Source organism: Salvelinus sp. IW2-2015, linkage group LG35 (assembly GCF_002910315.2).
Source record: "Salvelinus sp. IW2-2015 linkage group LG35, ASM291031v2, whole genome shotgun sequence".
Taxonomy (NCBI): domain Eukaryota; kingdom Metazoa; phylum Chordata; class Actinopteri; order Salmoniformes; family Salmonidae; genus Salvelinus; species Salvelinus sp. IW2-2015.
This window is the reverse complement of record NC_036874.1, coordinates 20,684,399-20,711,395: the sequence shown is the minus strand read 5'-3', so window position 1 is coordinate 20,711,395 and position 26,997 is coordinate 20,684,399. Positions and strand designations below refer to the sequence as shown.

At 41.1% G+C, this 26,997-nt stretch overlaps 1 protein-coding gene across 1 annotated transcript; it reads left to right on the top strand.

Moving 5' to 3' along the window:
* The first annotated feature begins 1,295 nt into the window (after positions 1–1,295).
* tent5ba (terminal nucleotidyltransferase 5ba) lies at positions 1,296–22,247 on the top strand. Its single transcript, XM_023980690.2, has 2 exons — positions 1,296–1,878; positions 21,115–22,247. The coding sequence occupies exons 1-2, from the start codon at positions 1,726–1,728 to the stop codon at positions 22,144–22,146; spliced, it is 1,185 nt and encodes a 394-aa protein (XP_023836458.1). The 5' UTR covers positions 1,296–1,725; the 3' UTR covers positions 22,147–22,247.
* The last annotated feature ends 4,750 nt before the right edge of the window (positions 22,248–26,997 follow it).

Genomic DNA, 26,997 nt, shown 5'->3' with positions numbered 1-26,997 from the left:
ACTGGTTGCTGCGGAAAAGGAGGAGGTTGAAGGGGGGTGAGTGTAACGGATGTGAAATGGCTAGCTAGTTAGCGGTGGTGCGCGCTAATAGCCTTTCAATCGGTTACGTCACTTGCTCTGAGACCTTGAAGTAGTGGTTCCCCTTGCTCTGCAAGGGCCGTGGCTTTTGTGGAGCGATGGGTAACGATGCTTCGTGTGTGACTGTTGTTGATGTGTGCAGAGGGTCCCTGGTTCACGCCCGGGTCGGGGCGAGGGGACGGACTAAAGTTAAACTGTTACACCAAGCTTGTAGCATGATGCCTTTTAGAAGACTCGAGGCTGTAATCACTGCCAAAGGTGCTTCAACAAAGTACTGAGTAATAAAGTGTGAATACTTATGTAAATGTGATATTTCAAAAATATTTGAAAAAAATCTAAAAACCTGTTTTTGCTTTGTCATTATGGGATATTGTGTGTAGATTGAAAAAAGAAATAATAATTTTCATCGATTTTAGAATAAGGCTGTAATAAAATGTGGAAAAAGTCAAGGGGTCTCAATACTTTCCAAATGCACTGTATGATGACCATAATATATGTAGAACTCTGAGGCATTGGCAACTAAACAATTTGACATATGTTTAGAAGGATGGTAAGTGAACAACAACTTATTTTATTGTAAATTGTAACTGATCTACTGACTAGTTATTTATGATGCAAGTTGATTTGCAGATTAGTTGGTCTCGACTCGAGTTTAATGTCAGCTGCAATAGAGCTTGCCAGCTTTTAGTCCTAAAAAACGGAAATGAGTTACCTCTGGTTTGTTCAGCGATTCATATGGTGGAAATGAATGGGGAAAGAATAGGGTTTTGTGTTAAATGCCAAACATACAGTCTGAGGTTAACACAGGCTTAGCAGATCTTATATGTTTTGTTCTATGAGATAATATCAGTCCGTTAACATGACCTTTATGAATTATGAAGCCTTTTATGTGCTTTATGTGCTTTTTTTATTACATGAATACTTAAAAATTCAGAAACAGTGACATTAGCTGATGAAGATTATCTCATAGGACTCAATGTACATGATCTCCTCAGCCTGTGTTTACAACATACCTTATGTTCTGCGTTTATCCAACAACCCTACAAAAATGCATTTGTCCAACGAACCATGGCAGAGTGGGTGCTTTCAAAAATACTCTATTGCTCTCAATGTCGAACGCGCCCAATGTCTTGGAGGATATCAGTGAGTATGGAAAGGGGTGGAGGCTCTGGAAATGCGTCACTATTACACAGGTTGTGCCAAACTATTTTCTCTGCACTGACTGGTGGCACTCGCAACAAGGCAAGGTCTTGATAATTAATGAGTGAAAAAAATAATAATCTGAGCCTCTATGCAAATGAGGAGCCTTTATAGACCTTGGATGAGCTTTTGGGATAACGATTCGCTGCAAACTTGTGACCGATCAGCTTAACATCTGTGGATAAAGAGTTAAGCGTGTCTTGCATTTCAAACTTCAAGTATCTGACAGCAATCACATCTTCATTACCTTGCTGAATGAGGAAACGGATACTGAACATTTGTAGGCTATTGGAATTTACCACGATTGACCAAACTCATCCATTCATTATTCCCCCCTGCATTTTTAAGACGCACACCTCAACCGATTGATCCGGGAGTGATACAGCAAGATTAGACTACCGCATTCATTCCAATATATTTTTACACTCTGTTCAGTGCCACATCGCCATGTCAAGCGATACGTCGGATCAGAGTAGGCGGTTCTGTGTGCTGTCTTGGGATCAAGTGCATCGTTTGAACTCAATCCTCAGAGAAGCAATCCCGATTCACGGCCGCGGAAATTTCCCTACACTCTCTGTACAACCCCGGCAGATCGTTCAGGTAAAGCGCGTGCGCCACAACTTCCATACTGAGTATATGCTGTCTACTCTGAATCGCTTCATGTTTTGTGATGTTAGTATGCATGTGCTTTGTTGCAAATAAAATGTCCCTATGGCATATTAAAGTAGTCTATTCGCCTATATTCTATTGAGTGATGGAGCCATGTCTCTGACCGACCTGGTCTCAGAGGATGTTGTATTATTCTGTATGTCAATCCGAGATACTCATTTAGTATGATCTGTTACCTTTCGTATGGTATGTATTAATTTGTGGATGTCCATCACTCATTTTGTATGATACGAATTTGCAAAAAGTACAATATTTGCGACGTTTATGAGATTACGAATTCTAGCTAGAAGCTAACATCAGTTAGGCTAGGGGTTAGGGTTACGTTTAGGTTAAAGGGTTAGGGTTAGCAAAAATGGTAAGTGGAAGGGTTAGCTAACATGCAAAGTAGCTAAAAAGTAGTAAGTAGCTAAAGTTGCTAAAATGCTGAAGTTGTCCGTGATAAGATTTGCACTCTCAACCTTTGGGTTGCTCGACGTTTGCGTTTATATGCCCACTATCCACCCCGACCAACCACCCAACATTAGTTTTTGCCATATGTTACGTTTGGCTACTTATCATACCAAGTTGAGTACCTCGGATTTAAATGTACTATATTACGTCTAGTCTGAGACCAAACTAATGCCTATCATACATATCTCTTCACTGTCATTCTCTAGTTCAGGTCAAAGTGTGAGCTCCAACCCTGCCCCATATAGGACCTTTACTGTTGACGTCCACTCTGTTCAGTAGGTGTTAACCCAGTACTTAACAATAGCCATTGCGTTAACTCTTTGCAACAATTTTGATTACTGTAACTGTATTTAGAGAAAAGTAGCCTACAGCAATGTGCTGATTCATACAGTTAGTTAACAAAACAGGTCGCTTGATTTACCTTGCTGCTACAGCTTATGTTGTGCCATCAAATCTCAAATCTCTGTCATCAAATCCCTTTGTCATCAGTCACCATATATTAATTACCACTGATGAGTCACATTTTGACTGGAAGTGTTTTGCATCATAATGGGTCTGTTTCTAATATCCGTCCAGATGGGAGTTTTGATATACTCCACTTTTCTGATATGCATATTGAAAATACCTTTCCAATTGACGGTGGCAGAAGGCTCCGTAATTTTGTATCATTAGAGAACAGTGGAGATCAGTGCCAATTAAGATAAGGGAGGACGATTTTTGTTTTCATGAGCATATTTCAGCATATTGGATGACTCATTCATATTCCATTCATATTCCATTCACCCAGTTCAATGTAACAGCGATACGTTTAGGCTACTATTTGATACTCAAATTTTCTCTATACCCATCATGAGGTTGCTACAACCTAGCCTATAAAGGAAAGTTTACAACGTAGGTGCACACAGGTCGAGAGACAAATTTGAGTCACAGACAGTGACACATGGACAGACAATGAAATGAAATACCGTTGTGCACACTCTTTCCTGCATCTATCTTATATAGTGTGTAATCATTAATCCAACAGTTGCAAACGAGAGTTTCTATTGGACAAATTCAGGTATGTTTATCCCCGTTTTGTTCCGTTTTGTTCCGTTTAAGAAACTTTTTCAACAGAATCAGCGGAATGAATACACCCCTGAAACACAGTTCACTTTCATAGCAGCCACTTTGTCTTCCTTGTTGCATCTATGCGCTCTACTCCTCTCACCTCTTCCCTTCGCTTGTGGACTTCAATGCACAACGGATCAGGTGAAAAAACTTTTCCAAGCCAAACTGCTACACACAGCCTACATCGTTGTCACCATATTAGCTAAAGTGACATCATAGTCAGCATATCATAGTGTCCCACCTCGAGCGTCCCACCTCGACAACAGCCAGTGAAATTGCAGGGCGCCAAATTCAAAACGACATAAATCCCATCATTAAAATTCCTCAAACATACAAGTATTATACACCATTTTAAAGAAAAACTTATTGTAAATCCAACCACGTTGTCCGATTTCAAAAAGGCTTTATCGCAGTAAAGCACACCATGCGATTATGTTAGGTCAGCAGCTAGTCACAGAAAACCATACAGTCAATTTTCCAGCCAAAGAGAGGAGTCACAAAAAGCAGAAATAGAGATAAAATTAATCACTAAGCTTTGATGATCTTCATCAGATGGCACTCATAGGATTTCATGTTACACAATACATGTATGTTTTGTTCGATAAAGTTCATATTTATATCCATTTATCTCAGTTTACATTAGCGTGTTATGTTCAGAAATGCATTATCTCAAACAAACATCCGGTGAAAGTGCAGAGAGCCACATCAAATTACAGAAATACTCATCATAAACATTGATAAACGATACAAGTGTTAAACATACGAATAAAGATAAACTTATTCTTAATACAACCGCTGTGTCAGATTTCAAAAAGGCTTTACGGCGAAAGCACACTTTGCGATTATGTTAGGTCTGCGCCTAGCCACAGAAAAACATACAGCCATTTTCCTACCAAGGAGAGATGTCACAAAAGTCAGAAATAGCATTAAAATGAATCACTTACCTTTGATGATCTTCATCTGGTGGCACTCCCAGGTCTCCATGTTAGACAATAAATGTTAGTTTTGTTCGATAATGTCCCTCTTTATGACCAAAAGCCTCCTTTTTTGTTTGCGTGTTTTGTCCAGTAATCCGAATGCTGAAGTCCAGACGAAAAGTTTTTTAAAAGTACAATAAAAGTTAGTAGAAACATGCCAAACGATGTTTAAAATCAATCCTCCGGTTGTTTTTGTCATAAATAATCAATAATATTTCAACCGGACAAAAGCTTCGTCAATAGAAAAAGAGAAACAAGAAAGGCGTGTTCCCGATCCGGCGCAGGACTCATGGCTGGAAATTTCCACTGGCCACTGATTGAAAGTGCTGTATCGCCCTCATTTTTCAGAGTAAAAGCCTGAAACAATTCCTAAAGACTGGCCACATATAGAGGAAGCCACAGAGCTCGTGAACTGGGTCCTAAGTCTTTGTATGGTGGATAGGCTTTCAATGGAAAAACAGCCTTTCAAAATAATAGTACTTCCTGGTTGGATTTTCCTCGGGTTTTCACCTGCCATATCAGTTCTGTTATACTCAGACATTATTTTAACAGTTTTGGAAACTTTAGAGTGTTTTCTATCCAAATCTACTAATTATATGCATATCCTAGCTTCTGGGCCTGAGTAGCAGGCAGTTTAATTTGGGCACGCTTTTCATCCAAAATTCCGAATGCTGCCCCCTACCCTAGTGAAGTTAACTAGCTAGCTGCATTTGCTAAGTAAGTGAAACTGAAAGTGGAAAAAAAGAATCTTTCCCTATTTCTCTTTCGCTTCTCCTTCATTTTGGAAGAAATTAATTTGTTCAACTATTTTCTTTCTCTCTCTTTGAGTCAACTACTCACCACATTCCATACACTACAGTGCTAGCTAGCTGTAGTTTATGCTTTCAGTACTAGATTCATTCTTTGATACTTGACTGGGTGGACAACATGTCCGTTCATGCTGGAGGACGTCATCCGGAAGTTGTCATAATTACTGTGTAAGTCTATGGAAGGGGTTGAGAACCATGAGCATCCTAGGTTTAGTATTGAAGTCAATGTACCCAGAGGAGGAGAGAAGATGGCTGTACTCCGGGTATATCATGGTGCTACCCTACAGAGTGCTGTTGAGGCTACTGTAGCCCTTCTTTGCAAAATAGTGTGTTTTAATTATTTGGTGACGTGATTATATTTAGTATAATTTTATCTAAAAAGGATCACTTTTTAACTGTTTTACCATTTACATTTTTATGAAATTGACTGAGGAGGATGGTCCTCCCCTTCCTCCTCTGAGGAGCTTCCAATGTTAGAGATCTTGTGCTCTTGATAGTTTTAGGACCCCTGAGTGGTAGTTGGACCTCTGATTTCAAAGGTTCCCTTATTGGCCAGAGTCCCTGAAATATCCCCTAGGTCCTACACCTAGCTTATACCACAAAATGTTAAACACATTTACTTAAATTAATGGTATACCCACAGAACTATGATGAGATTCTATTTCTATGGGTATACCATCCAGATTCCAAGCAACTACAGACAGTTGATGCTCCCTGATATCTGGGGGGACCAGACAGTGCCTTGTGCTGTGTCTACCAAGGTGGTGCTGCTATCTGTCCAGGTCTCTCTTGAAAAATAGATTTTATCTCAATGAGACTAACCATGTTAAATAATCTGGACTGGCCAGTACCAGTATCTCCCTGCTGTAACTCTCTGCTGTAACTCTATCTCCAGCCCCCGTCTGCTAGTTTTCATTAATGTCCCCCTCTACATCAGACATGTTCTTATGCATGGGATGGATGGTGGTTATGTAATTGAAAGATCATGCCAGCTGGTTTAACAATTAACATATTGATTTGACTGACAATTATGTAGTTAGTCATGATTAATTAATTCAGGATTTCTGGATGTGGTAGTGGATATGTCCAACCTTTATGATAAATGCTTGATTGACTATGCAGGTGCTGTTCCATATTTTGGAACAGCGTGTTCCCCAGGATTAGTGGGAACCATATGTCATCTTCCCAGCCTGACTTTCATAACAACCCCATTTGCTTGCGGAAATAGTTACCAATAAACTGGACACACTTCAGTTCTGTTCAAACAAAAACTTCACATTTTACTCTATAAGCCTCTTCTGAAGAAAAGTAAGTGTAATGAGAAACATGAATGAGGCTCTGAAGATCAGCTTGATTTTATGTTTTTTAAATAGTTTTAGTGGTAGGATTTTTGGGACTTTATTATGGCACCACTCATAGGAATAGAATAATTGTTACCCAACAGTGTTTTGGGAACATATGTTTGACAACATTTCTGCTGTGAGTGTCAACATATTATTCAAATAATGTGTTGACAATAGTGTTTACACCATATTGTCATCTGCTAATGTCACTTGCCAGTCGCTGTAGCATCCTAATGTCAGGAGCGTTCTCTTGTGATCAGTGGCGGTTCTAGCTTGTATGGCTCCATGGGCGAACATGGTAGTGCAAACCCACAGTTTCAACAGCTGTCCGAGGGTGGCTGGTCTCAGATGATTCCGCAGATGAAGAAGCCGGATGTGGAGATCCTGGGCTGGCGTTGTTACAAGTGGTCTGCGGTTGTGAGGCCGGTTGCATATAATGCTAAATTCTCTAAAGGACGTTGGAGGCGGATTATGTTAGAGAAATTAACATTCAATTATCTGGCAACAGCTCTGGTGGACATTCCTGCAGTCAGCATGCCAATTGCACACTCCCTCAACTTGAGATATCTGTGGCATTTGTGTTGTGTGACAAAACTGCACATTTTAGTGGCCTTTTATTGTCCCCAGCACAAGGTGCAGCTGTGTAATGATCATGCTGTTTAATCAGCTTCTTGCTATGCCACACCTGTCAAGTGGATGGATTGTCTTGGCAAAGGAAAAATGCTCACTAACAGGGATGTAAACAAATTTGTGCACCAAATTTGGTAGAGATACGTTTATGGAAAATGTCTGGGATATTTTATTTCAGCTCATGAAACATGGGACCAACACTTTATATTTTGTGTGTGTGTGAGACTTACTGACATGGAGTACTGGTAGCAATCTTCAATCTGGATTAAGGGAAATGTCCTGTAGGAATCCTGCATTGGCAAATGGTTGTATCTACAGTATCTCCACCAGGCTCCGGTAATCAGATGACAAACCTGCATAGATTAACAGAATAAAATGGTACCTGTATTTACTCAATTTAAGTCATGACAGCCACTGTTTATTTTTGTTTTTTTACACAGGAATGTACAGGTTTTTTGTTCCAGCATTTCACTTACACCTCATTCAACTAACTGTGGTCTAAATTGAACAAGAACTTGCACACAGTTCAGTTCCCAGGGTGCAAAAATCACCTACGTCTGTATTATTGAATGAGCTTCCCAAGTTACAAGCATACAATTGCATGATGGAGAATAACGTGTGGATATATTTCTATCTAACTTTGTGAATAAACTCCAATAACATATTTCAATTTAGCTAGCTTGCTAATGGCATTTATCAACTTAATCAATCACATTTATTTATAAAGCCCTTTTCACATCAGCCGATGTCACAAAGTGCTCTACAGAAACCCAGCCTAAAACCCCAAACAGCAAGCAATGCAGATGTAGAAGCACGGTGGCTAGGAAAACTCCCTAGAAAGGCCAGAACCTAGGAAGAAACCTAGAGAGGAACCAGGCTCTGAGGGGTGGCCAGTCCTCTTCTGGCTGTGCCGGGTGTTGAACATGGCCAAGATGTTCAAACGTTCATAGATTACCAAAGGGTCAGATGATGATGATGATAATAATAAATCACAGCAGTTGTAGAGGGTGCAATGGGTCAGCACTTCAGGAGTAAATGTCAGTTGGCTTTTCATAGCCGATCATTCAGAGTTAGAGATAGCAGGTGCGGTAGAGAGTCCAAAACAGCAGGTCCGGGACAAGGTAGCACGTCCAGTGATCAGGTCAGGGTTCCATAGCCGCAGGCAGAACACTTGAAACTGGAGCAGCAGCATGACCAGGTGGACTGGGGACAGCAAGGAGTCATCAGGCCAGGTAGTCCTGAGGCATGGTCCTAGGGCTCGGGTCCTTGGAGAGAATTAGAGGGAGCATACTTAAATTCACAAAGGACACCGGATAGGACCGGAAAAATACTCCAGATATAACAGACCCCCGACACAAACTTTTGCTGCGTAAATACTGGAGGCTGAGACAGGAGGGGTCGAGAGACACTGTGGCCCTGTCCGACGATATCCCTGGACAGGGCCAAACAGACTAGATATAACCCCACCTACTTTGCCAAAGCACAGCCCCCACACCACTATAGGGATATCTTCAACCACCAACCTACTACCCTGAGACAAGGCCGAGTATTGCCCACGAAGATCTCCCCCACGGCACGAACCCAAAGGGGGCGCCAACCCGGACAGGAAAATCACGATAGTGACTCAAGTGGGTTGAGTGGGTCCACTCCTAGGGACGGCATACAAGAGCACCAGTAAGCCTGTGACTCAGTCCCTGTAATATAGAGGCAGAGAATCCCAGTGGGGAGATGAGAACCGGCCAGGCAGAGACAGTAAGGGCGTTTCGTCGCTCCAGTGCGTTTCCGTTCACCTTCAACCCCTGGGCCAGACTACACTCAATCATCAATAAAGACTTAAAGGCCGAGACTGAGTCTGCGTCTCACATGGATAGGCAGACCGTTCCATAAAAATGTATCTCTATAGGAGAAAGCCCTGCCTCCAGCTGTTTGCTTAGAAATTCTAGGGACAGTAAGGAGGCCTGCGTCTTGTGACCGTAGCGTACTGGTAGGTATGTACGGCAGGACCAAATTGGAAAGATGGGTAGGAGCAAGCCCATGTAATGCTTTGTAGGTTAGCAATAAAACCTTGAAATTTGCCCTAGCCTTAACAGGAAGCCAGAGTAGAGAGGCTAGCACTGGAGTAAATTTTATGTCTAGTCAAGATTCTAGCAGCAGTTTTTAGCACTAACTGAAGTTTATTTAGTGCATCATCCGGGTGGCGGGTAGCCGGAAAGTAGAGCATTGCAGTAGTCTAATCTAGAAGTGACAAAATAATGGATTATTTTTTCTGCATCATTTTTGGACAAAGTTTCTGATTTTTGCAATGTTACGAAMATGGAAAAAAGCTGTCRTTGAAARAMTCTTGATATGTTCGTCAAAAGAGAGATCTGGGTACAGAGTAATGCCGAGGTCCTTCCCAGTTTTATTTGAGTTGACTGTACAACCATCAAGATTAATTGTCAGATTCAACAGAAGATCTTTGTTTCTTGAGACCTAGAACAAGCATCTCTGTTTTGTCTGAGTTTAAAAGTAAAACATTTGCCGCCATCCACTTCCTTATGTCTGAAACACAGGCTTCCAGAGAGGGACATTTTGGGGCTTCACCATGTTTCATCAAAATGTACAGCTGTGTATCGTCCGCATAGCAGTGAAAGTTAACATTATGTTTCCGAATGACATCACCAAGAGGTAAAATATATATATATATAATATATATGTATATATATATTTTTTTTAATAGTGAAAACCAATAGTGGTCCTAAAATAGAACCTTGAGGAACACCGAAATGTACAGTTGATTGTCAGAAGACAAACCATCCACAGAGACGAACTGATATCTTTCCGACAGATAAGATCTAAACCAGGCCAGAACGTGTCCGTGTAGACCAATTTGGGTTTACAATCTCTCCAAAAGAATGTGTTGAATGATGGTATCAAAAGCAGCACTACGGTCTAGGAGCACGAGAACAGTTGCAGAGCCTTGGTCTGATGCCATTAAAAGGTAATTTACCACCTTCACGAGTGCAGTCTTAGTGCTATGATGGGGTCTAAAACCAGACTGAAGCATTTCGTATACATTGTTTGTCTTCAGGAAGGCAGTGAGTTGCTGCGCAACAGCTTTTCAATTTTTTTGGAGCGGAATGAGAGATTCGATACAGGCAGATTTATTTTATTTTTTTCTGGGTCAAGGTTTGGCTTTTTCAATAGGCTTTATTACTGCCACTTTAAGTGAGTTTGGTACATATCCGGTGGATAGGGAGCCATTTATTCTATTCAACATAGGAGGGCACAGGAAGCAGCTCTTTCAGTAGTTTAGTTGGAATAGGGTCCAGTATGCAGCTTGAAGGTGTAGAGGCCAAGACTATTTTCATGAATGTGTCGAGATATAGTATTAAAAAACTTGAGTGTCTCCCTTGATCCTAGGTCCTGGCAGTGTTGTACAGACTCAGGACAACTGAGCTTTGGAGAAATACGCAGATTTAAAGAGGAGTCCGTAATTTGCTTTCTAATGATCATGATCTTTTCGTCAAAGAATTTCATGAATTTATCACTGTTGAAGTGAAAGCTTTTTAGTTAGCTTTGCGATAGTATCAAAAATACATTTTGGATTGTTCTTATTCTCCTCAATTAAGGGTTAGGGTTAGGGCTCTTAGTACCGTGCAGTATCGGTCTTTCCAAGCTAGTCGGAAGACTTCCATTTTGGTGTAGCGCCATTTCCATTCCATTTTTCTGGAAGCTTGCTTCAGGGCTTGGGTATTCTCTGTATACCAGGGAGCTAGTTACTTATGACAAATGTTTTTTGCTTTCAGGGGTGCGACTGCATCTTGGGTATTATGAAATTTAGTTCCTCAGTTAGGTGGTTAACAGATTGTTGTACTCCGATGTTCTTGGGTAGGTGGAGGGAGTATGGAAGGGCATCTAAGAATCTTTGGGTTGTCTGAGAATTTATAGCACAGCTTTTGATGTTCCTTGGTTGGGGTCTGAGCAGATTATTTGTTGCGATTGCAAACGTAATAAAATGGTGGTCCAATAGTCCAGGATTATGAGGAAAAACATTAAGATCCAAAATATTTATTCCACGGGACAAAACTAGGTCCAGAGTATGACTGTGGCAGTGAGGAGGTCGGGAGACATGTTGGACAAAGCCCACTGAGTCGATGATGGCTCCGGAAGCCTTTTGGAGTGGGTCTGTGGACTTTTCCATGTGAATATTAAAGTCACCAAAATATATATATATTTTTATATTTGAATATGCCATGACTACAAGGTCCGATAGGAATTTAGGGAACTCAGTGAGGAATGCTGTATACGGCCCAGTAGGCCTGTAAACAGTAGCTATAAAAAGTGATTGAGTAGGCTGCAGAGATTTCATGACTAGAAGCTCAAAAGACGAAAACGCAGTCATTTTTGTTCTTTGTTAAATGAAATTTGCTATCGTAAATGTTAGCAACACCTCCGCCTTTGCGAGATGCGCGGGGGATATGGAGATTTCACAATCTCTTTCAATAATGATAGAAATGGAGGAGGTCTTTATTCCAGTGAGATTGCTAAAGCGAACACTGCCATGTTTAGTTTTGCCCATCCTAGATCGAGGCACAGACACAGTCTCAATGGGGATAGCTGAGCTGACTACACTGACTATGCTAGTGGCAGACTCCACTAAGATGGCAGGGTGGCTAACAGCCTGCTGCCTGGCCTGTACCCTGGCCTGTACCCTATCTTATCGTGGAGCTAGATGAGTTAGACAGGGCTCTACGTTCATAGATAAGATGAGAGCACCCCTCCAGCTAGGATGGAGTCTGTCACTCCTCATCAAGCCAGGCTTGGTCCTGTTTGTGGGTGAGTCCCAGAAAGAGGGCCAATTATCTACAAATTCTATCTTGTGGGAGGGGCAGAAAACAGTTTTCAACCAGCGATTGAGTTGTGAGACTCTACTGTAGAGCTCATCACTCCCCCTAACTGGGAGGGGGTCAGAGACAATTACTCGATGCTGATCTTTCTATCTGATTTACACGCTGAAGCTATGTTGCGCTTGGTGACCTCTGACTGTTTCATCCTAACGTCGTTGGTGCCGACGTGGATAACAATATCCCTATACTCTCTACACCAGTTTTAGCAGTTTTAGCCTTAGCCAGCACCATCTTCAGATTAGCCTTAACGTCGATAGCCCTGCCCCCTGGTAAACAGTGTATGATCGCTGGATGATTATTCCTGTATATTATGAGTACAGCGACTGCAATTAGAAGGCATAATGTTAATGTTACTACTTAGCTTCGGCTGGTGGAGGTCGTGTAGAACCATGTCCAGATAAAGTGTCCGGGGTGAAAAAGTTGAGTGAAAAAAGTTGAGCGAGGGGGGGGGGGGAATAAAAAATATAAAACGGTAGTAGTTAAAAACGTAAAGTTGGCAGGTAGCAAAGAAACGTTAGCAACAAATCCCACAGCAGCACGTAAACAAGTCTACAAGTTGTGAGCGGAAATGACGATAAGGAAAATGATGGTTAAGATGGTTAACTAGCAAATATTATATTTGTTTTCTCCTCTCATTTAAAGCTGCCTGATTTTTAAGCTAGCCAGTTGATAGTAATGCTAGGATGAATGTCATTTCACTTCTTTGGACACTGTGTTAACAAACCTCCAAACGAGCTTCAATGCCATACAACACTATTTCCGTGGCCTCCAAATGCTAGTAAAACAAAATACATGCTCTTCAACCGATCGCTGCCCATACCCTCCCGCCCGACTAGCATCACTACGCTGGACGGTTCTGACTTAGAATATGTGGACAACTATAAATACCTACAGTTGAAGTCGGAAGTTTACATACACCTTAGCCAAATACATTTAAACTCAGTTTTTCACAATTCCTGACGTTGAATTCTAGTAAAAATTCCCTATCTTAGGTCAGTTAGGATCACCACATATTTTAAGAATGTGAAATGTCAGAATAATAGTAGAGAGAATGATTTATTTCAGCTTTTATTTATTTCATCACATTCCCAGTGGGTCACAGGTTTACATGCACTCAATTAGTATTTGGTAGCATTGCCTTTAAATTGTTTAACTTGGGTCAAACGTTTTGGGTAGCCTTCCACAAACTTCCCACAATAAGTTGGGTGAATTTTGGCCCATTCCTCCTGACAGAGCTGGTGTAACTGAGTCAGGTTTGTAGACCTCCTTGAGTGCCACACGCTTTTTGATGGCCACTTTGTTGTCCTTAAGCCATTTTGCCACAACTTTGGAAGTATGCTTGGGGCCATTGTCCATTTGCAAGACCCATTTGCGACCAAGCTTTAACTTCCTGACTGATATCTTGAGATGTTGCTTCAATATATCCACATAATTGTCCTTCCTCATGATGTCATCTATTTTGTGAAGTGCACCAGTCCCTCCTGCAGCAAAGCACCCCCACAACATGATGCAGCCACCCCCGTGCTTCATGGTTGGGATGGTGTTCTTCGGCTTGCAAGCCTCCCCCTTTTTCCTCCAAACATAACGATGGTCATTATTGCCAAACAGTTCTATTTTTGTTACATCAGACCAGAGGACATTTCTCCAAAAAGTACAATCTTTGTCCCCATGTGCAGTTACAAACTGTAGTCTGTTTTTTATGGCTGTTTTGGAGCACTCGCTTCTTCCTTGCTGAGCGGCCTTTCAGGTTATGTCGATATAGGACTAGTTTTGATGTGGATATAGATACTTTGTACCTGTTTCCTCCAGCATCTTCACATGGTCCTTTGCTGTTGTTCTGGGATTGATTGGCACTTTTCGCACCAAAGTACGTTCATCTCTAAGAGACAGAACGTGTCTTCTTCCTGAGCGATATGACGGCTGTGTGGTCCCATGGTGTTTATACTTGCGTACTATTGTTTGTACAGATGAATGTGGTACCTTCAGGCGTTTGAAAACTGCTCTCAAGGATGAACCAGACTTGAGGAGGTCTACAATTTATTTTCTGAGGTTTTGGCTGATTTCTTTAGATTTTCCCATGATGTGAAACAGAGGCACTGAGTTTGAAGGTAGGCCTTGAAATGCTTCCACAGGTACACCTCCAATTGACTCAAACAATGTCAATTAGCCTATCAGAACCTTCTAAAGCAATGACATAATTTCTGGAACTTTCCAAGCTGTTTAAAGGCACAGTCAACTAGTGTATGTAAACTTCTGACCCACTGGAATTGTGATACAGTGAATTATAAATGAAATAATCTGCCTGTAAACAATTGTTGGATAAATGACTTGTGTCATGCACAAAGTAGATGTCCTAACCGACTTAACAAAACTATAGTTTGTTAACAGCTACCACCCCCCTTCTTTCAATTTCCGCCTGAAGACATACCCAAATCTAACTGCCTCTAGCTTAGGCCCAGGAGCAAGGATATGCATATTCTTGGTACCATTTGAAAGAAAACACTCTGAAGTTTGTGTAAATGTGAATTGAATGTAGGAGAATATAACACAATAGATCTGGTTTAGATAATACAATGAAAAAACCATACGTTTTTTTCTTTTTAATTGTTGTATCATCATCTTTAAAATGAACAAGATAAAACAAACATTCAGATATGAATATGTGGACAATTTTAGTGAAAAACACAAGAGGGCAACAGTACTTGTGCAAAGTTTCAGAATGATAACTTCCAAAATGAGTGTGCTACATGACATTTATCATGAAGTCACCCAGGTGTCCCACACAAGTAGCCCAAATGTACCCAAGTGGCCAAATTGGTGAAGGTATACATTTTTAAACAAATAACTATATACAAAATACCAAAATGGTATTCTAACACACCCCCCCAAGATATGGAGAAAAAAAATGGGGGGAAAAATGGGATAAAATATGAAGAAAAAAAACATATACATTTTACAAAATAGCATGGGTAACTATTTACACACTTTCAATATTTGGAAGACCCTCAGTCCTCTATCAAATCAAATCAATTTATATAGCCCTCAAGAGTAAATATGAACAGTTTACCTCTAGATGGCCCGGGAGGTGTGGTGCCAGAGACAGCAGGGGTCCAGCTAGATGAACCAGCTTCAGAGGGGGATGGACACGTTGGCMGCAGACACACGCATCTCGACCATGCTCCCTCTAATCCAAAATATGTAGACTGAGTTGAGGAAGCATGCCGCTGGAGGAAGTATAGCCAATGTGTACTTTACACATTTCATTACATTTTTATATATTGCAAATCAAATGTAAAAACAATCACAAATAATATTTTATATTATTAATTTCAAACAACGGKATTAGCATGAGAAGAACTTACCAGTCCAAAACAATGTCCTCTCCGTTCAAAAAATATGCTTCCATTTGAGTCATGGTCGCTAACTMAGTCGTCTTCCAAAAGCATARGTTTCACTTTCACGAWCAATTTCCTCTATAATTTTGTCTACATTCGTATATCTAGTCTTAGATTTAGCTTTCCCTGACTTATTCGCCATGATGTTCGATTTATAAACATCTGAAGATCCTTGTTACCGAAACAGTGCTGTGCGTAATGAGTTTGGCTCCTTCCAGTATGAAACTTCAATGGCGAATGACGATCTTTACGCCGGAGTTTACTACATGGGTTGGTCTTCCAAAACACAAACGTTACATATTGCCGTTTACCTCTGCTCATTGGCTATCTACCCAGCTAGATTTGAAGACGATCAGTGGTCATTTGGTTAAAATAGTCAATCAACGAAACAGCGGTCATATAATTGGCGCACAATGAGGTCGTTACTTGTTGTCTTCCAATCGGTTTCTTTGGGTCAATATTTGTGGCGATCACCGTATGTTGTCGAATTTAAACCCATATGCGGTATCTGTAGCGCAGAAAAGGTAACAAGAAATTTGTGGAGTGGTTGAAAAACAATTTTTAATGACTCCAACCTAAGTGTATGTAAACTTCCGACTAACTGTAGGTGTCTGGCTAGACTGTAAACTCTCCGTCCAGACTCACATTCAGCATCTCCAATCCAAAATTAAATCTGGAATTGGCTTCCTATTTCGCAACAAAACCTCCTTCACTCATGCTGCCAAACATACCCTCGTAAAACTGACTATCCTACTGATCCTTGACTTCGGCGATGTTATTTACAAAATGTTATATCTCCTTCACTAACTTTAAGCATCAGCTGTCAGAGCAGCTTACCGATCGCTGCAGCTGTACACAGCCCATCTGTAAATAGCCCATCCAACCAACTACCTACCTCTTCCCCATATTTGTTTTTCTTTTCTGCTCTTTTGCACACCAGTATTTCTACTTGCACATCCTCATCTGCACATCTATCACTTCAGTGTTAATTGCTAAATTGTAATTACTTCGCCACTATGGCCTATTTATTGCCTTACCTCCTTACTTCAATTGCACACACTGTATACAGATTTTTCTGTTGTGTTCTTGACTGTACGTTAGTTTATCCCATGTATAGCTCTGTTGTTTTTGTCGCACTGCTTTGCTTTATCTTGGCCAGGTCGCAGTTGTAAATGAGAACTTGTTCTCAACTGGCCTACCTGGTTAATCAGGATAGCCCCCTTTTTTTCAATTTTTGCCTAAAATGACATACCAAATCTAACTGCCTGTAGCTCAGGCCCTGAAGCAAGGATATGCATATTCTTGGTACCATTTAAAGGAAACACTGAAGTTTGTGGAAATGTGAATTGAATGTAGGAGAATATAACACAATAGATCTGGTATAAGAATATACAAAGGAAAAAAACAAAAAAACAATTCTACCACCATCTTTGAAACGCAACAGAAAGGTCCCAACTCTAGCCATCACTCTGATTGTAATTCCGATGGTGTCCACAGGAGGGCAGCAGTGTATGTGCACAGTTTCAGACTGATAACTTGAAGTATGAGCAAGCTACTTGACATTTAGAGTGAAGTCACCCAGGTACATTTGGGCTAATCGTGAAGGACACATTTACATTTACATTACATTTTTCTGCAAGAATATCGTCAAATCTGTATACTTGGACTTTGATTTAGCTTTTCCAGTATTAGTAGCCATATTGTAAGTTCAACATTAGCAAAACACCCAGTTTTCAAAACTTCATAATTCTGAATATTCTTGCAATTTTTCTCTAAAAGGAAAAGGCTTGCTGTCGCCAAGATCAGCAGCAAAATTTTGTGACAAATATGGGGTTTCCGCATACTACAGCAAAGCCCAGCTCATTGGCTATCCAGCTAGCTTTGTTTGACCCCGATTGGTGCTTATTTGACAAAGTTAGTCAATCAAGTGAAGACCGCCTGTGTCATCGGTGCGCCATATGGCGTCGCTCTCTGACCAAATTTGGTTTCCTATAGGATATACTACACTCCCAATGATATAGTGAAGTCTGGTTACGTTCTAGGATCTCAGTAATAAATACGAACGTCATTTGACTGGTTGAAACAACGTTTAGGGTTAGATTTTCAGATTCCTTTCTTTGCAATTTGTGGAAATACAAAATCGATCGTGCATGCTATATGGATCTTTTATGGATATGAAAAAGGATTTTATCTAACAAAACGACACTTCATGTTATCTCTGGGACCTTTGGGGTGATAAATCAGATCAATATTTTAGAATGTAAGTACACGTTTCACCTTCAGAGGTGAATTTATCAAACCTGTCGCTGTGAAAAAAGTGTTTTGTTGTTAGGAGCTCTCCTCAAACAATAGCACATCATTTTTTTCGCAGTAATAGCTACTGTAAATTGGAAAGTGCAGTTATATTAACAAGAATTTAAGCTTTCAGCCGATATAAGACACTATCATGACACATGGCGCTATATGATTTACATTTGTACCATTGACAGAACTCCTATCTCTAAGATGTAATAAAGGTGAAATAAATGAAAAAAATCTATAAAAATTAGCTGCTGTCAATTTCGTCTGAAATGTACCATTGTTAAACAAATTACCTGTACTTTGTAGACATGACTTCTCTTCAAGCTACCTCCTTAGATTTGATTGATGGAACAATCCAGCCAATGGTTGCAGCAATACTGCAAAAAACAAAATGTTGTATACAAACGTACAACACTTTCTATACGCTTATGAATCTCTTGGTAACGTGACAAGTGTGTGCAGATAAATCTGCAAGTGTGTTTGATTCACAGCAGAATATTAATAGTCGTAAATGGACTTGTAATAATTCTGCAAATCTTATTGAATGTATTCAAATGTCATGTTTCAAGTTTGTGACTAGGGATGTGATATGACATTTTTGTCTGATACCGATATTCTCCTTGCCAAAAAACCCGATACCGATATTTTTTTTATTTTAGCGGCCTTTTAAGCATTCTAGTACACTTAAATAGTTTAAACACACACACACTCTGACCAAAAATGTTATACGTAAATGCCAACCATTTTTGGTTACTACAATTTTTGGTTATTACATGATTCCATGTGTTATTTCATAGATTTGATGACTTCACTATTATTCTACAGTGTAGAAAATAGTTAAAAAATAAAGAAAAACCCTGGAATGAGTAGGTGTCTAAACTTTTGACTGGTACTGTATGTAAATTTGCTTTCTGTATTACATTTTCAATAAATGGGTGAGGAAAAATATTATATTAATCCGTTTGAATTCAAGCTGTAACCCGACAAAATCTAGGGGTATCAAGTCAAGGGGTATCAAAACTTTCTGAAGGCACTATTAAGTGTTGAGTCTAGCTTAGTCTAGTTTCACAGCATCTGTAGTCCCTGTCCAATTGATAACTGTAATCTGACTGGACACACTGCTACTTTGTTGCAGAATTAGCACAGAAAGCAATATAAGGCTAGTGATCAAAAAGTTACTAAGAATTTAGTGTCATTTGGCATCAAGGCGACCCACACCATTCAATTAGCTTTAATGATATACATACCAATCATGGAGCCCGTGTCTGTCTTTGCTGTAGAGCCCATGATGTATGTCTATGCGCTTAGAGGTGCACTGTTGAATGAAACTGCAGGCCTTTGTCTGTCTGCAGCCTGACCCATTATGTATAAATAGAGGCAGCTTATGATCTGATGGACATGATGAGAATGTTAATTACTGTCAGACTGACACTAATCTGTCAGGACTGGGAGATTTGAAGGCTGCAATGGAAGGAGGTAGGGAGGTAAGAGCTGGAGAGGTGTTTTGCTAAAGTGTGATGCAAGTACTTGAGTTGTAATATGTGTAGGATCTGTACAATAGGTTAGCCCAGTTTCCAGTTGTATTTAAGATTGTTTGCTCTTTGATATTTTAAATAAACAATTTTTGAACCAGGTAGGCCAGTTGAGAACAAGTTCTCATTTACAACTGCGACCTGGCCAAGATAAAGCAAAGCAGTGCGACACAAACAACAACACAGAGTTACACATGGAATAAACAAACATACAGTCAAAAACACAATAGAAAAAAAGTCTATATACAGTGTGTGCAAATGGCGTGAGGAGGTAAGGCAATAAATAGGCCATAGTAGCGAAGTAATTACAATTTAGCAAATTAACACTGGAGTGATAGATGTGCAGATGATGATGTTTCTTAAATTAAAAGTTAAATTAAAAGTGCAGATGATGATAATTCTTAAATTAAAAGTGTCTCTGCATTTCATTGCATTTTACTGCATATTGTTACATGCAAAATAATGTTAAAAAAAACTGATGGTAGAATGTAGACTACACATTTCCTAGCATCTAGCTTACATATCTGCCTGCACTAAAGCTGTGCTAAAGCCTTATTGAGTGTGTTGTGGATTCTGACTGAAAGCTGTGATCACTGTCAAATGCAAGTTAAACCGATTCTTAACCGAAAGAGCAAATTACATGTTTCCTTTACATGCACGAACTGTGCATTTTAATGGTGCCAACCTACCAAGTGGATTGAGTTTGAACAACTTTACTACTAACCCCTCGGCTTTAGTGTGCTGTTAGTGCCCCATCTCTGTCTTTCCTGAGGGCTTCTAGACACACTTTCTCAGTGTGACTGCCAGTGTCTGTTTAGCGTGCCATTCCTAGCACTACCTAACTATGGAGCACAGACCCAGTGATGTCAGACTTGGGACATTCTCTTCCCAGATGATTGTGGCGGCCTCTTTGCTGAACTGGTCCTGCAGATCACCGGGCCTCTGAAAGTGAAACCTTTGACCCAACGGTTGTGGGGAGTGGAGCAAGATTTTCTCATTGTCTGCTCCACTAGGGCCTATGCTAAGGCAAGCACTTACTACCGGTGTGAATCGCAGTGCAGGGGTATAAATCCTATAGCACTAACTGCTGCCGCCTGGGTTGTGTTCATTAAAGCATGCAACAGAAAGTGTTTAAAAAAGTTTTGCAATAAAAAACGAAAATAAATTTTTCTTATTTAATTTTGTGCCTACTGAACATGGCCCTGGTGAAACAGGCATGACCCAGCCAGTGAGTCAGATCCTCAGTGAGTAGTCCTAACTCTTCTGCTATCCTTCTGGGCCTGTTAGGTTCCATTCAAACTGATGGCGGTGATGATGAAATGTACTTTCGTGAGCAGTGTATTGATTTCTGCCTAGTGCTTACACAGCCTATTGACTTTTCCAGAGGCCCATGTTGGAACTTATTGATAAATGTCTCAAGATGTTTACTTGAGTCTTTGCAGGTTCGTGTGTGTGTGTGTGTGTGTGTGTGTGTGTGTGTGTGTGTGTGTGTGTGTGTGTGTGTGTTCTTTGGTTGAATAATGTTGGCAAGGAGGAGGCAGGTGGTCTGGCACCAAAGTCAGCACATGTTCCACAAGGGAAAGGCATATCTGTCCTGTATGGGCAAGGAGTGCCTTTGGACATAACCAATTACATTTATATTACTTCAGAAATGTATTTTTCTTAATTAAACATAAAAATGAAAAGCGTTTGAGCGTATGTCTAATACATACTCTGTCTCTCTTCTTTACTCAGGTGGTGCGGGCGCGGCTGGAGGAGAGGGGCGTGTCAGTACGAGACGTGCGGCTGAACGGCTCTGCAGCCAGCCACGTGCTCTACCAGGACACTGGCATGGGCTACAAGGACCTGGACCTGATCTTCGGTGTGTCTCTGAAGGACGACCAGGCTTTCCGGCTGGTCAAGGACGTGGTAATGGACTGCCTATTGGACTTCCTACCAGCGGGGGTCAGTAAGGAGCGCATCTCGCCGCTAACCCTCAAAGAGGCCTACGTGCAGAAACTGGTGAAAGTATGCAACGACACAGACCGCTGGAGCCTTATCTCACTGTCCAACAACACGGGCAAGAATGTGGAGCTCAAGTTCGTGGACTCTCTCAGGCGGCAGTTTGAATTCAGCGTGGACTCCTTCCAGATTGGCTTGGACTCGCTTCTGCTGTTTGACCACTGCTCAGAGACGGCCATGTCCGAGAGCTTCCACCCCACCGTGATTGGGGAGAGTGTGTATGGGGACTTTGAGGGGGCCATGGGCCATCTGTGTCAGCGGATCATTGCCACGCGCAGCCCCGAGGAGATCCGAGGCGGGGGGCTACTTAAGTACTGCCACTTGCTGGCGCAGGGGTTCAGGCCCATCTGCGAAACAGAGATGAAGGCTTTGCAGCGCTACATGTGCTCGCGCTTCTTCATCGACTTCTCTGACATCTGCGAGCAGCAGCGTAAGCTGGAGGCCTACCTGCAGAACCACTTTGCCGGCATGGAGCATAAGCGCTACGAGTGCCTGATGACTCTGCACCAGGTGGTGAATGAAAGCACTGTGTGTCTGATGGGCCATGAGCGGCGCCAGACGCTCAGCCTCATCTCTATGTTGGCGCTGCAGGTGCTGGCTGAGCAGAACGCCATCCCCACGGTGACCAACGTCACCTGCTTCTACCAGCCCGCACCCTACGTACGTGACATCAACTTCAGCAATTACTACATAGCACATGTGCAGCCACACCCACCGCTAGTTCACCACAGTAACTCTCACCATACTTGGCTGCACTGTAACTGAGCTAACAAGCATGTGCAGGGCAGAGGTGGATGTGGCATCCAATGTTTCTCTCCATTGGGTTGGAGTGAGGAGAAGGGCTCGGCGGAATGGCAGCATTGCTCTTTGTCTTTCAAAATAAATAAATAAACTAAGCAAATGGAAATGTGACTTGACTGAAACAATCCTTTACTGCTGTATGATTTTAGCCAATCTTCTCTCAAAAAATGTTTTTCCTCACACAATGTTTGTTAAGCTGATGGTCCTTTCCACATGTAGCAAGAATGTTGAAGTAGTTCCTTAAGTGAGAAAGAAATCTTTAGATTTTTTTAATAAGAAAATAAAAACATTTATTTTGGAAGAAACAAACTATGAAGCTTTATTTTCAGACTGCTGCTTCAGTTGACTTATTTTTTAAACAACAGTTACAGAACCAAAGATGTATTTTGTTCAGAACAGAAGGGATTATTGTGATTCCAAGTGCCTAAAATGATCTGAGCAATTTACAAAAACGCCTCTATAAAGTGAGAGCTGTGTTTTTTTTTTTTTTTTAGGTTTGTGTTGCCTAGATTACTCCAAATCTCTTTTCAGGGACAGAGACATCCATCTAAATGCGATTTAAATACATTTAATTTAAAAAATCCCTATCGTGTTTTTTAAATTCTGAAATATGTGTATTATAAGCATAGCCTGTGTAAATGGGAAAGAAAGGTCTTGATACTGTTGGGTTCTGAGAATATGAAATATACTTATTCATGTCACTGAGGGAGTGCTGAGGTTTAGAGCATGTACACCAGAAGTGAATGGTTATAGGAGGAAGGTATATAGTGTGTGCAATTAAGCTTGGAATGTGTTGAGTTCAGGGAAGCAATTTACATGTGGCAGGCATTGATAAGGGGAGAGAGCCATGGATTAGTGATGGAGTGGGGTTGAGGTCAGGTCAGGTAACATTAAGGGAGAAATAAAAGTTTCTGGCGCGTATCACTAGTGTCCTGCCTAGCAGTAAAGAACGATGTTTGTACAGATGTGTAGGAGGAGACTCAGCCTATGAGGAACGGTTAAATATCAGTGCTTGTGTGGAAATGTTTTTGTCTAATGCAGCTGTATTGATCCTCTGGGAAGAATAAACTTGGTTAAGCTTTCATAGTGTCTGTTGATTTTTTAATCTCAGAATTAGAACCTAACAATTCCAAAATAGCTCAATGGCCTAGAAATGAATTAGATCAACCCTCTAGTTTATGGATCCTGTCATCTGTTGTACATGCATCTTTAACTACCCATAAAGTGATAGGATTTCTACACCATAGAAACTGTGGGGACTGTAAGTTGCTCTAGATAACAACAAAAATGCAGCTTACATGTCCACCCTTTTTAGAGAGTAATGTAGCTTTGATTATCTTGATGACATACTGACAACTAAGACAACCCAGACCAGTTACAGGAATTAGCCTGTGGAAAAGCATAGTGTCTGTTGAGTGAGTGCCACTTCTTAAACTGGGCTTGTAAGATCCATTACAATCTGAGGACATGAACCATAAGAAGGCCTTTCTGAAGCACAATGGCCTCTCTCTGGTGTGATACAAAGGCTGGTTTGTTCTCCCACCCATGTTGCCAGTGGAAACGGAATCCTATTTGCTTGAATAATGCCATATCCATGTTATTTTGCTTGTGTATATATATCAGAATATGGTTGCGTCACTCTGGTTGAGTGGCCAGCGTGGATTAATACATGGTAAAATGTGGCGGAGGGAGTGGATGCCCATCTGGAATTGTCATTTCCTTTCACTTGCTTGATTGATACTAGGGAGCATACATTAATGGTAACATTAAAAACACTACGAAGTGCAATCATTTAGCTTAAGTTATCCAAATCCAGACATTCCCGAGAAGATGTATTCAGTTTAGCATGCATACACACATAATGGTACTCAAAATGTCAGTGCAAGGAACGTGATGTAGCTTCTCTCTTGCTATGTCGCTGCCATTTTATTTTCTCTCCAACAAATCCAAAAACAACACATTGAGCTACAGAATACATGAATAGTTTATATTGGTCTTAATGTGAACTAGTCTGCTTATACAGTGGCAAGAAAAAGTATGTGAACCCTTTGGAATTATCTGGATTTCTGCATAAATTGGTCATACAATTAGATCTGATCTTCATCTAAGTCACAACAACAGACAGTCTGCTTAAACTAGAAACACCCAAATTATTGCATTTTTCTTGTCTTTATTGAATACATAATTTAAACATTCACTGTGTAGGTTGGAAAATGTATGTGAACTCATAGGCTAATGACTTCTCCAAAAGCTAATTGGAGTCAGGAATCCGCTAACCTGGAGTACAATCATTGAGACGAGATTGGAGATGTTGGTTAGAGCTACCCTGCCCTATAAAAAACACTCACAAAATTTGAGTTTGCTATTCACAAGAAGCATTGCCTGATGTGAACCATGCCTCGAACAAAAGAGATCTCAGAAGACCCAAGATGAAGAATTGTTGACTTGCATAAAGCTGGAAAGGGTTACAAAAGTATCTCTAAAAGCCATGATGCTCATCAGTAAGACAAATTGTCTATAAATGGAGAAAGTTCAGCACTGTTGGTACTCTCCTTAGGAGTGGCTGTCCTGCAAAGATGGCTGTGCAAGAGCACAGCGCAGAATGTGCAATGAGGTCAAGAAGAATCCTAAATTGTCAGCTAAAGACTTACAGACATCTCTGTAACATGCTAGCATCTCTGACGAGTCTACGATATGTAAAACACTAAACAAGAATGGTGTTCATGGGAGGATCTGGATGTTCCACAGCGCTACTGGCAAAATATTCTGTGGACAGATGAAACTAAAGTTGAGTTGTTTGGAAGGAACACACAACACTACAGTGGCTTGCGAAAGTATTCACGCCCTTGGCATTTTTTCTATTTTGTTGCCTTACAACCTGGAATTAAAATAGATTTTTGGGGGGTTTGTATCATTTGATTTACAATACATGCCTACCACTTTGAAGATTCTAAATATTTTTTATTGTGAAACAAACAAGAAATAAGACAAAAAAACTGAACATGAGCATGCAAAGTCAATACTTTGTAGAGCCACCTTTTGCAGCAATTACAGCTGCAAGTCTCTTGGGATATGTCTCTATTTGTATTTATTATGGATCCCTGCCAAAGCAGCAGCTACTCTTCTTGGGGTCCAGCAAAATTAAGGCAGTTTATACAATTTTAAAACATTACAATACATTCACAACACTCTGTGTGCCCTCAGGCCCCTACTCCACCACTACCACATATCTACATTACTAAATCTGTGTGTGTGTGTGTGTGTGTGTGTGCGTGCGTGCGTGCGTGCGTGCGTGTGCCAATGTTTGTGTTGCTTCACAGTCCCCGCTGTTCCATAAGGTGTTTTATTATCTGTTTATCCTGTGGCGGGCCGGGCGCAGTGCACACTGACATGGTCGCCAGGTGTACTGTGTTTCCTCCGACACATTTGTGCGGCTGGCTTCCGGGTTAAGTGGGCATTGTGTCAAGAAGCAGTATAGGCTTGGTTGGGTTGTGTTTCGGAGGATGCACGGCTCTCGACCTTCGCCTCTCAAATGTATATACATTTGCAAACATTTCTAAATCTTGTTTTTGCTATGTCATTATGCTGTATTGTGTGTAGATTGATGAGGGGAAAAAACGATTCAATACATTTTAGAATAAAGCTGTAACGTAACAAAATGTGGGAAAAGTCCAGGGGTCTGAATACTTTCCCAATACACTGTATGTGTGTGCTGTGTGGAGAAGAGATGACAAGGCAGAGACATGCTAATGACAGACTTGCTTTTTAATGGCCTCGGCAACACACTTCCGCAATTTATTATGGTCTGTAGCTAAGAAGGGATGGTCCTGGTCGGTCCCTGGATGGGAGACCAGATGCTGCTGGAAGTGGTGTTGGAGGGCCAGTAGGAGGCACTCTTTCCCCTGATCGCCCCAAAATATCCCAATGCCCCATGGCTTTGATTGGGGACATTGCCCTGTGTAGGGTGCCGTCTTTCAGATGGGACGTTGTTAAACGGTTGCCCTGACTCTCTGTGGGCACTAAAGATCCCATGGCACTCATTGTAAGAGTGTGGGTGTTAACCCCGGTGTCCTGGCTAAATTCCCAATCTGCCCCTCATACCCTTATGGCCACCTAATCATCCCCAGCTTCCAATTGGCTCATTCATCCCCCCTCCTCTCCCCTGTAACTATTCCCCATGTCGTTGCTGTAAATGACAATATGTTCTCAGTCAACTTACCTAGTTAAATAAGGGTTCAATAAATACAATCTATAGTACTTATCTCCAGTAATGAAAAAGGGCATGTTCGCCAAAGGGAGGGTTTACAACCTCTTGATCCCCATCATCTATGGGATTTGCAAATTGTACATGTTGTAGAAAAAATGTGATTGTCTGTCAGATTGTGTCAGCTCTGTTGTCTATCTGCAGCGTTCAGAAAGTTTCACATCCCTGAATACACTGCAAGTCCATCGAGCATTGGGAGACTGGCAGGATATAGGTGTTTTTCATTAAGCTTTATAATGGTGATCACATGGCCTTTAGTGCAGTTACATCATGCTGTAGGAGTTGAAGGGTAACACCGCTGTCACCGCTGAACGGGATGATGGGCCAGACCTGATGGGCCAACTCCAGCTCAGAGACGTCTAGGAGGCATCTTGGATGGTAGCTTTTCTGACTAACGATTAGCTTTGCCATGGCACCACTTTCTGTCCCCCACCATTTGGGATTTTCACTCTATCCTCAGAATAGTTTGAAAGATTGAGACAGTGAGGAATATGCATCTTCATTTTGTTTATCTCCGTCTCTTCAATATAAACTCTCCTCTCTCTGTAATA